This window comes from Monodon monoceros, unplaced genomic scaffold (genome assembly GCF_005190385.1).
Source record: "Monodon monoceros isolate NGI ecotype Baffin Bay Population unplaced genomic scaffold, NGI_Narwhal_1 Super_Scaffold_10, whole genome shotgun sequence".
Lineage (NCBI taxonomy): Eukaryota > Metazoa > Chordata > Mammalia > Artiodactyla > Monodontidae > Monodon > Monodon monoceros.
In genome coordinates, this window is record NW_021703766.1 from 56,968,086 (window position 1) to 56,979,880 (window position 11,795).

Sequence of the window (11,795 nt, forward strand, 5' to 3'; positions counted from 1 at the left end):
AGCTGCAATTAGATAGTAGAATGATGGAAATGATTTCGTACAAATGATCCATTTTCTTCTCCACGAAAAAAAGTTTTGAAGGAGAGAGAAATATTAATTACAACTGGTCTAAAAGACAAAATGACTGGATCGTGATTCAAATGATCTAAAAAGGAAATTGTGGGCGGGGAGGAAATTTGTTATGCGTAAACTCTGACCATGTGTTTGATGTCACTGTTATTTTTGTAGGTGTGAAATGCACATACACGTTCTGCTCATGAATGAATTCCATGTTTAAGAGATACATTCATGATTATATACTTTTAATTTTTTTGAAAACTATTTTCTTTCTTTTTTAAAATTAATTAGTTTATTTATTTTTGGCTGCGTTGGGTCCTGGTTGCTGCGCGCTGGTTTTCTCTAGTTACCAGGAGCAGAGGCTACTCTTTGTTGCGGTGCGCAGATTTCACATTGCGGTGGCTTCTCTTGTTGCCGAGCACAGGCTCTAGGTGTGCGGGCTTCAGTAGTTGTGGCTAATGGGCTCTAGAGCACAGGCTCAGTAGTTGTGGCGCAGGGACTTAGTTGCTCCGCAGCATGTGGGATCGTCCCGGACCAGGGCTCGAACCTGTGTCCCCTGAATTGGCAGGCAGATCCTTAACCACTGCACCAACAGGGAAGCCCTCATTTAGATCTTTAACATGTAGTCAGTTGAATTTTGTTTATCAACAACTTTCTATTTTATAAATGTACAGAGAGTAGTACTCCTTAATAAACAATAGCCAATGTTATATTTCATACAAGGGAAACTGTCAGCTGTGTAGTACAAAAAGGAATGTGCATGTGTTAAACAGATTTATGTTTTTTAGGTAAAATGATTTAATGTTTTATGGATAAGACGGTGTTTCTCACTGAGTTGGGCATAATCATTAATCATTGACTACCAGGAAGGAGAGGCCCGGATCCCACCACATCCGGCTTCGTCAGAGCCGTCCAATATGCCTCCTCTATCTTGTCTACTGTGGCCCAGGTGATTTTTTTCTTTTCTTTAAATTCCCAGACAAAACGTACTAAAGCTCACAAAAATGACTTTAATGCCTCAGTCTGCGTGCATTTACAGGACAATAGGATAATGTATAATCACTTGCAGCTACCAGACAATGTTCACATCTACCAGACAATGTTCGCATGGAATCCGAGTTTCTAAACACTTCAGAGATCAATAGCATTGAAGGATTTCTAAATGCACTTCGGACTCCCCAGAAATTGGCCTTCGCCCCTTTGAGAGGAAGCGAAGCTTCTCTCCGACCTAGAAGAACAAGGCCTTCAGCTCTGAGCAGCCCCGTGGCATTGCTTGACCCTTTCCCTGGGAGATTCCAGCAAAGGCGCCGCTCCTGCGGGCCTGTGTGCCGGCGGGAACTCCATTACCCAGAAAGTTATGCGCTGAGCGGCAGCGAAGAACACCCAATGAACATCCAGACTTTCGGCATTTCCGGGAGGGCGCACTGGGCGAAGGCGAGACTTCCTGTATTTTGTGGCGGTCATTTTGGCAGTCCTCGGGGTCAGAAGGCCGAGAGCGCAGAGTCTGCATTGAGGAGACAGACAGAGGAGGCGCGGGAAGAGGCTTTGTCCCCAGTGACTAGAGGCGGTTCTATAGTCGGGCACATCGCCGCTTGCGGGGCCGGTCTGGAGACGTTGGTGCCCGGTCCGTTCGGGACGCTCGGCTGTCCCCTCTCTGCCCCGGCTTGTGGCTCAGGTGGCGGCGGCGGCGGCGCCGAGGGACCCGCCTCAGGTAAACGCTCGTCCTGCGGGCCCTCACCGCCCTCACCCCACCAGACACTAAAGCCCCGAGTGCGGGGCGCCTGCTCTCGTGCCCGCAGCCCAGGCCCCGGTGTCCAGGACGGTGAGGTGGCCGTGTGTGGGGCCCTGTTTCTGACAGACGGTGTGATGGCGCGTGGCAGAGGGTCACAGGTGGAGGCACCGGCAGGTGCAAAGGCTGGGAGGTCGGATTGAGCCGGGAGGATTGGGGAAAACTGGGGTCCGTGTTGCTTCTGCAGGGAACAAAGTGTGGGTAGAGTCGCACCTGCAGTGACAGGCTGAGGAGTTGTACCTTCCTTCTTGGGGTTCTTGGAGCCATGGAAATTTTTGCGTAAAAGGGACATGATCTAAGTTAAGTTTGAAAAAATCCCCAGAGTCTGTTCAGTAGAAGCACAAATTGTAGGGCTGCTGAGGACATTGCGGCAGAGGGTGTTTGGGGTTTTTTCCCCAAGGACACAAAACTGCTGAGAGTCAATACAGAGGTTAGACGGTCGGTCCGAGATTACCTGGCTCTGGTGACTCCCAGGGGTGCAGGGAAGGCCTGAGCCCCTGGTAGGATGCCATGCTCACATCCCCCTAAGACCTGCCTCTTCCCACAGGTTTCCATGGCTGCGGAAGTGCTTTTGGAACCTAATCAGGTAAGTGGCGGTTTCGTCCTCCCTCACTGGTCCCAACCCCTGTTTTCTCCAAATTTGTGGTGTCATGAGACTTATCACCTGCCATTTTCCCAACCTTTGGGTGTGGGGACCTTAGAGAATACTAGCTCAGGGTCCTGAGTTGAGTCCAGGGGTTTGATGGAGGGGTTCCCATTTCAGGCCACCAATGGAAAGAGATGTAGAAGCTTGTCACTAAAACGGGAAGTGCTTGGAGGTGAGGCTAAGCTGGTTTAGGGGATTGCAGGTCTCCTTCCTTTCTGGTGAGAACAAACTGGGTGTGGGGAGTAAGAGTCAGACTTGGAATGACTGCCTGTGAGGTTAGGCATCTGTTCTGCAGGCAGTGGGAGGTCTGGATCAGATGAGGGAGGTGTTCGCATCTAGGTCTTAACAGGCCCCATGTGGTTGCAGAGTGGGCAGCAGAGTGAACACAGTGCTGGGAGTATGAGAAGACAGCAGACACCAATGGCACCGGGATCTGGGATCTCCTCTGCGATCTTAGGAGGAGGATGGACGTGGGGTAGATGTGTGAGGAGATAGATTGTGGGTCTTCAGGAGTGAGGCTGTTGATGATTTCATCTGTCTCTGTCCTGGCAGGGAAGTGTGACCTTTGAGGATGTGGCCCTGTATTTCTCCTGGGAGGAATGGGCTCTCCTTGATGAGGCTCAGAGATGCCTGTACCACGATGTGATGCTGGAGAATTTTGCACTTACATCTTCATTGGGTAAGCTCTTACGCCTGCCCCTATGCCCTGGGCAAGGCTTGGCCTTTCTCTTTTCTCCAGGGTCAAGTATGTCTCCATCTAAACCATGGGTACTGCTTCCTTTCCCAGTTGCCTGGGTATGTGCTGTGGTTCAAGGAGTGAGCTGAGTGCATGTCTACTTCTCATCCTTATCACTCCAGCACCTCCTGCCCCGAAGCTTCACAGGGAAGGATTAGGTATCGCTGTTCTTTAGGTCAGCCTAATGGATCCCACCTGTCATGCCGTCTCTCTCGCTGGGTGACTGTCTAGTTCCATGGCACCCTAGTATTGCTCCCTTCCTGTACCTCACATTTATTTGTTCCTGACTGTGCCTGGAAGTGTAGTCACTTATATAGTCACTGCTTACACAGATGATCTTGAGAGGTCCTTTGCTTAAGTTCGTTTTACTTTATTTTTTAAAGGTTTATATTTCTTTCTCTTTTTTTAAACATTTAATTAATTTATTTATTTATCTTGTGTTTTCTTTTGGCTACACCTGGTCTTTGCTGTGTCATGCGGGATCTTCATTGCAGTGCACGGGCTCTTCGTTGTGGCACGTGGGCTTCTCTCTAGTTGTGGCTTGCAGATTTTCTCTATCTAGTTGTGGCAACCGGGCTCCAGCGCACGTGGGCTCTGCAGTTGTGGCGGGTGGACTCCAGAGCGTGTGGGCTCTGTAGTTGAGATGCACGGGCTTAGTTGCCCCACAGCATGTGGGATCTTATTTCCCCAATCAGGGATCCAACCCATGTCCCCTGCATTGTAAGGCAGATTCTTTACCACTGGACCACCAGGGAAGTCTCTTTACTTTATTTTAGTTGTGGCAAAATATACAAAACAAAATATTTACATTTCTAAGTGGCATTTAGTACACTCTCATTGTGCAACGATCAGTCATGCATCCACAGAACTTTTTCATCTTCAGACAAACTCTGTTCCCCATAATCAGTAACTTCCCTCATCTACTGACAACCACCATTCTACTTTCTGTAAATATGAATTTTCCTATTATGAGTATCCCATGTGTGTGGAATCAGACAGTAGTTCTCCTTTGATGTCCGGCCTAGTTTACTTAGCATAGTATCTTAAAGGTTCATCTATGTTGCAGTATGTGTCAGAATTTGCTTCCTTTTTATGACTGAATACCATTGTATATACCACGTTTTGTTTACCCATTATTCTATCAGTAGACAGTTGGGTGATTTTGCCTTTGGCTCTTGTGAATTATGATGTTATGAACATGGGTGTGCAGATATCTTTTAGTGTCCCTGCTTCAGTTCTTTTTGAGTATATACCCAGAATCAGAATTGCTGCATTTTATGATAATTCTTTTTTAAATTTTTTGAAGAATCACCATACTGTTTTCCATAGCAGTTTCACAAAGGTTCCAATTTCTCCCATGCTTTCTTACACTTCTTTTCTGTTTTTTTTGAGTAATAACCATCCTAACTAATGTGAAGTGGTATCTCATTGTGTTTTGATTTGCATTTCCCTGACAGCCTAGTGATGTTGAGCATCTTTTCATGCACTTATTGCCCATTTGTATATCTTCTTTGGAGAAATGTCTGTTCAAGTCTTTTGCCAATTTTTGAATCAAGTTGCTTGGATTTTTTGTTCTTGAGTTTTAGGAATTCTCTATATATTCTGAATGTTAACCCTTCATCTGATAGGTGATTTGCAGGTATTTTCTCCTATTCTGTGAGTTGCCATTTATTATGTTCATACTATCTTTGATGTACTAAAGGTTTTCATTTTGATGAAATCCAGTTTGTATTTCTTTCGTTCCTTGTGAGTTTGTCGTATCCAAGGAATCATTGCCAAATGTGGTGTCATGAAGCTTTTCCACTATGTTTTCTTAAAGAGTTTTATAGTTGTAGCTCTTAAGATCTTTGATGCATTTTTAGATAATTTATGTACCCGGTATCCATCCAACCTCCTTCTTATGCATGTGTATATTCAGTTTTCCCAGCATCATGTGTTAAAATGTCTGCCCTTCCCCATTGAATGTTCTTGGCCTCCTTGTTGCAAATCATTTGACTGCATATGCAAGAGTTTATTTCTGAGCTCTTTATTCTATCCCATTGGTCTATATGTCTGCCTTGATTCCAGTATCACACTGTTTTGATTACTGTACGTTTTCAGTAATATTTGAAATTTACAATTGTGACTCCTCCACCTTTGTTGCTCTTTTTCAATATTGTTTTGGCAATTTGGTGTCCCTTGAGATTCCATATGAATTTTCGGATGAATTTTTCTATTACTGCAGAAAACATCATTGGAATTTTGATAGGAATTGCATTGAATATGTAGATGGCTTGGATAGTATTGACATCTTCACAGTGTTAAGTCTTCCAGCCTATGAGTATAGAAATCTTTCCATTTATTGTCTGTAATTTTTTTTAGCTGTATTTTGTACTTTTTACTGTACAAATCTTACTTCCTTGGTTAAGTTTATTTCTAATTATTTTATACTTTTGACACGTACTTTTTTTTTTTGGTTGTGCCAAATCTTAGTTGCGGCTGGTGGGCTCCTTAGATGTGGCGTGCGAACTCTTAGTTGCAGCATGCACATGGGATCTAGTTCCCTGACCAGGGATTCAACCCAAGTCCCCTGCATTGGGAGGTGAATTCTTAACCACTGCACCATCAGGGAAGTCCCTTTACAGGTACTTTTATATGTGGAATTGTTTTCTTAGTTCCCCGTTCAGATTTTTCATTGTTAGTGTATCGAAATATAACTGATTTTTTTCATTTTGTATTTATATCTTCTTCCTTTGCAAACTTCAATTATTCTAACAGTTTTATAGTGGAATCTTTAAGATGTCATGAGCTGTAGTGAGTTTTACTTCTTCCTTTCTCTTTTGGATGCCTATTTGTCTTTCTTGCCTAATTGCTCTGTCTAGAATTTCTAATACTGTGTTGAATGGTAGTGGTGAAAGCTGGCATTCTTTTCTTGTTAGTGATCTTGGAGGAATAGTTTTCAGTCTTTTACCGTTGAGTTTAATGTTTGCTGTGGGTTTTAATTTTTTTGCTTCCATTATGTTAAGCTAGTTTCCTTCTATATATAGTTTGTTTAGTATTTTCATCATAAAAGGGTGATAAATTTTGTCAGATGGTTTTTGTACATTGATTGAGGTGATAATAAGTTTTTTTCTTACTGTTAAAATGACATATTACCCTGATTAATTTTGTATGTTGAACCATCCTGGCATTCTAGAAATAAATCCCAGGTGTTATGGTGTATAATCTTTTTACTATACTGCTGAATACAGTTTGCTAGTATTTTGTTGATTAATTTTGCACCAATAATCATCAAATATATTGCCCTGTAGGTTTCTTGTAGTGTCTTTGCCTGTTTTTTTTATATCAGGGTAATAGTAACGGCTGCAGTTGACCTAAATTAAAGCAATTTTGCATTGCAAAGTAGTTACATCAGATTGATTCTACCATTGTAGTTTCTGTCCAGGTGGGAAAATACCTGGTTTTACTACTCTGCCACCTTCCCTTTAGCTGTGCCCATGGGTACTTCTTGTAATATTTGAAATATCTTTCCTGTGATCTGTTGTGTCTGAGTTGTCTGGGACAGTATTGGCTACTGACATCTCCTGTCCTTCCCTTAGGATTTGTATCATCAATCTCTCATGCAGTAGCTCAGCTGGGGTTAGAGGAAGAGTCCTCTGTGCTTCCCAGGATGGATATGATCCCATTCTCCACAAGATGGGCCCAGATGGGGCCTGACCCAGATAAATGGCAGTTGGGGGAAGACATGACTTCAGGGCTTGGTTCATATCAATCATATCAAGAACCTGTCCTGTTTTAATTTTGTTTTGGTGATGCCATCACCAGTGGCCACACTTCACCTCCATCTTTCCATCTCCATTCTTAACACTTTGCTGACTTGTCATGTCTAATACTAGTCATTTGTATTCTGACTCCAGCTGAGACTATTCCCCACCTCTCTGGACTGTTTACCTCACTGATTCCTCACACTCTTCCCTCCTCAGTGCTTTACCACTTTGTAGTGTCCTAAAGAGTGCACGTGTCTAATAATCCTTAAACACCTGTTACCTTTTTTCAGTCAGATATTTTTGGGCCTGAACAAGACTTCTGAACAGCATCACATGTCATCAGCAGATATAATCCTGCTAAAAGCCATTGACAGGACTTCCCTGGCAGTGCAGTGGCTAAGACTCCATGCTTCCACTGCAGTGGTCACGGGTTTGATCCCTGGTTGGGGAACTAACATCCTGCATGCCGCATGGCACAGCCAAAAAAAGAAAAGCTGTTGACAGAAGAATAAGCTGTAGAACATGCCTTTCTCCTGGGCCACACCCTTTACTCATGTCCTGTGCCTAGTGAGGCCTGCACTATCCTGTGACCTTAGGGACCCAGTAGGGCACAGCAGTTGTTTCCTCAAGCTGACCCCAACTTCCTTTTCCTGAAAACAGTTTCATGGACTGATTCTTTGATGTGTCAATTTACATTTGTGATGATTTTGCCCCCTCTCAATAAGGTTAACATGTACTTCATCATCACTTCTTTACTTTCAGGCTGTTGGCATGGAGTAGAAGATAAGGAAGCACCTTCTCAACAGAGCATTTCTGTAGATGGAGTGTCACAGATCAGGACTCTCAAGGCAGGTTCATCTCCCCAGAAGGCCCAGCCCTTTGAGATGTGTGGCCCAATCTTGGGAGATACTTTGCACTTGCCTGATCACCAGGGAACACATCTTGGGCAGAAACCGTACACTTGTGGGAATCGATTCTATTTCTCTGCCAACCTTCAACACTATCAAGGGCAGCACATTGGAAAGATACCCATCAGAAGTTCTGTGGACAGAGCCTTGTTTATAAAGAGCCACACAACCTATGTGTCAGGGAAATCCTTTTCCTGTAGGGAGATAGGGAAAGACTTCTTAGCCAGCACGAGATTTTTCCATCAACCAGTCACTCACACTGAAGAGAATCCAAACAACAATAATGAGTGTGAGGCTGTCTTTCACAGTGGAAAAATGCATCACAACTGGGGAGAAGGCAGGAAAGCCTTTAGCTGCATAGACACACTTGTTGAGGACCAAGGAGTCCACACTAGAGAAGGGCTTTATAATTGCAGCAAATGTGGAAAAGCCTGTACCCGAAGATGGAACCTCATTGAGCACCAGAAAGTCCACACTGGAGAAAGGCCTTATAAATGCCATGAATATGGGAAGTCCTTTACCCAAAGCTACAGCCTCAATAGCCATAGGAAAGCTCACACTGGAGAAAAACTTTATGAATACAGGGAATATGGAAAATCTTTTAGTCAAAGATCCAACCTCATTCAGGATCAGAGAGGTCACCCTGGAGAACGGCTTCATCAGTGTGATGAATGTGGAAAATCCTTTAGCCGAAGCTCCACTCTCATTCACCACAGGAGACTTCATACTGGAGAAAGGCCTTTCTCCAGTGTGAACTCTCTGATGTTGAATGAGGTTCGATCTTTGACTAAAAGACTTCCCACATTCCCTGCACTCATAAGGTTTTTCTCCTGTGTGAACTTTCCTATGGCTATTGAGGCTATAGCTCTGGCTAAAGGATTTCCCACATTCACTGCACTCATAAGGCCTTATGAGTGCAGTAAATGTGGGAAATCCTTTAAGCAAAGCTCCAGCCTCAGTTCACATCGGAAAGTCCACACAGGAGAAAGGCCTTACGAGTGTCAGGAGTGTGGAAAATCATTTAGCTGCAAATCTAACCTCATTATCCACCTGAGAGTTCACACTGGAGAGAAGCCTTATGAGTGTCAGGAATGTGGAAAATCCTTTAGCTGCAAATCTAACCTCATTAACCACCTGAGAGTTCACACTGGAGAAAGGCCTTATGATTGTGGAGAGTGTGGAAAATCCTTTAGTCAAAGATCCATCCTCATTCAACATCAGAGAATTCATACTGGAGAAAGGCCTTATGAATGCCATGAATGTGGGAAATCTTTTAGCCGAAAGTTTAGTCTCATTTACCACCAGAGAGTTCACACTGGAGAACGACCTCATCAGTGAAGAGAATGTGGAAAATCTTTTAGCTGCAAATCTAACCTCGTTGAACATGCCATAAATGGCAGTTGAACATGCCCCAACTGCCATTTATCTGAGAATTCACACTGGAGAAAGGCCTTGTGAGTGTGGAGACTGTGGAAAATCCTTTAGCCAAAGTTCCAGCCTCATTCAACATTAGAGAGTTCACAGTGGAAGATATCTTACGAGTGCAGTGAATGCAGGTAATCTGTTAGCTGCTAATCTGATCTCATTCAATACCAGAGCCTTCAGACTAATAAAAAGCCATAGATATGCTGGGATGTACAGTTTTAGTATAATTACACTGGAGGAGAGAAGTTGGGAGGGAGCCATCTGCCTGAATTAAAGCCCATATATCTGAAAGTCTGCAGTGGGGAGATTTCCCTAAAGTCCCAGGTATGTGATAATCTTTAAGGAACTGTGTTATAATTTCTTGCCTGCCCAGGACCCTTGCCAGCTTTATGTCAGTGCCATCTATGGGAGAATTCATTTCATCTCTATCACCTGGGAGGTCCACAGTGTGCAAAAGTTACCTCTCAACATACTCAGGGAAGCTGACCTCTGTCCCATCCCCATTTGCGGGGGAAGCAATGAGTAGTCTTAGCTCTTATGGGGTCCTCATTCCCTTCTCATTTCCAAAGTAGGGCCTGGACCCGACCTAGTTTGGGCCCAGTGGACCCTGTCTGAGTTCTATTGGTGACTTGTCAGGGAGCACTGCATTTTCAGGGACACGTTAGTTTCTGGTGACACTTCTCTTGGATTTTCCCAGCCTCTGAGTCACAAAGATGGGAACTGCATGCCTCCTATTGCTCTGCATTTTTTAATAATAAAGGCATTAATGTTTAAGCCACCTTTGGTCTTGGGGTTCTATTCACTGTGTGAGGTGATCTGAAAACAACTGGGCTCTACCAGCATTAAGGACTGCACAGCTCTCATGGTGGGAGGGGGGTCCCATGCTTTGTGTGCCTCACATGTCAGTATGATTAAGAATATAGCTCTCAGTCTTCCCTGATGACGCAGTGGTTGGGAGTCCGCTTGCCAATGCAGGGGACGTGGGTTCGTGCCCCGGTCCGGGAGGATCCCACATGCCGCAGAGCGGCTGGGCCTGTGAGCCTTGGCCGCTGAGCCTGCGCGTCTGGAGCCTGTGCTCTGCAACGGGAGAGGCCGCAGCGGTGAGAGGCCCGCGTACCGCAAAAAAAAAAAATAAAGAATATAGCTCTCTTTCTGGTTTTGGCCTAATGTACATTGTTACCCAGGGTCTCCTAGGAAAGACTGCAGGGTTTCAGCGTCCTAATTTGTGGACTGGGTATCAGGGTTTTTTGTGGGTTCAGAAAACACCCTGAGGAGCCAGGAAGTTATGACAGCCTTCAGTGCTTCTGATAACAACAAAAATTGTTTTTCTTATTCACAGTAAATATCACATAATGCTCAGCAGTTATCCTGCAAAAGAACCACATGCCGTGATCCCCAGAGTTCACTAGATAATGCCACTGTAAGACAAGGGCCAGGGGGAACCACCTTGGTAAAGAAACCCTGGAGCGGAGGAGAGTGCAGTGGAGTAGATGGAGTGTGCCCCTTCTAAAATTGCATCAAGAAATTGACTGTGACTGTGCAATATCAGTGAGCACAGATGCCCAGAAATTCTCAGAACCTCCAGGCAAGTGTATCTTTTTTAGCTGAGGTCATTGTGAAAGAAAATAAGCTATTGGTTTTCTGGATTCCTATAGCCTCTCTTGGATGTTCAGATAAAGGCCATTGCTACACAAAGAAACAAGCATAGAGCGAAATGAGATCCCTTGGTCCAGGGTCCCCAACCCACTGGCCTCGGACCGGCACCGATCCTCGGCCTACTAGGAAGCGGGCTGCACAGCAGGAGCTGAGTGGTGGGCGAGTGAGTGAAGCTTCATCTGCTGCTCCCCATTGCTCACGTTACCTCCTGAACCATCACACACCCCACCTCACACCCCAAACCCCCTCCCCTATCTGCTGAAAAATTGTCTTCCACGAAACCTGTCCGTGGTGCCAAAATGGTTGGGGACTGCTGCCTTAGTCCACAGTGTGGCTCTGTGACCAGCCAGCATTCCTGTTAACTCAGGTGGGAAGGAATCTATTACTCATCAGTATTTGCTACCACTAAGGCAAGGCTGCTCCTCCAAGGTCATTAGAAAGAGAGGCAATATAGGATTGCCAGGCCTGATTTTCTGAAAAGCGTGGGATATCTATATTTTTCTTCTGAACCATTTTGTAAATTTTTATTCAGGTATAGTCAACATGCAATATACTGTATCTATTTGAAGTATACAATTTAAATTTTACATACATATAAACCCATGAAACCTCATCATAATCACAATAATGAACATGTCTCTCACCACCAGTTTACCTCAGGCCCTTCTCCCCAGGCCCCCAAGCCATCATTTATTTACCTTTATTTATAATAGATTATTTTGTATTTTCTAGAATTTTATATGGTTTTATTCATAAAATGTTTACGTTTTTTTTTTCCTGGTTTCGTTCATGGTTCATAATTATTTTCAGATTCTTCAATGATCCATAGTAG

The 11,795-nt window shown here is 44.3% G+C and overlaps 1 protein-coding gene across 1 annotated transcript; it reads left to right on the forward strand.

Annotated features, from left to right (window-relative positions):
- Positions 1 to 1,519: 1,519 nt before the first annotated feature.
- LOC114907965 (zinc finger protein 211-like) lies at positions 1,520 to 10,169 on the forward strand. Its single transcript, XM_029244129.1, has 5 exons — positions 1,520 to 1,768; positions 2,394 to 2,432; positions 3,045 to 3,171; positions 7,737 to 8,619; positions 8,788 to 10,169. Exons 2-5 carry the CDS (start codon positions 2,400 to 2,402, stop codon positions 9,218 to 9,220), a joined length of 1,476 nt encoding a protein of 491 aa, XP_029099962.1. The 5' UTR covers positions 1,520 to 1,768; positions 2,394 to 2,399; the 3' UTR covers positions 9,221 to 10,169.
- Positions 10,170 to 11,795: the final 1,626 nt, after the last annotated feature.

Coding starts and splice junctions, on each gene's coding strand:
- LOC114907965 (XM_029244129.1), top strand. CDS start 2,400: ATGGCTGCGGAAGTGCTTTTGGAACCTAATCAG. Junction 3,172..7,736: donor TGCACTTACATCTTCATTGG/GTAAGCTCTTAC, acceptor CTTTACTTTCAG/GCTGTTGGCATGGAGTAGAA. Junction 8,620..8,787: donor AGACTTCATACTGGAGAAAG/GCCTTTCTCCAG, acceptor TGCACTCATAAG/GCCTTATGAGTGCAGTAAAT.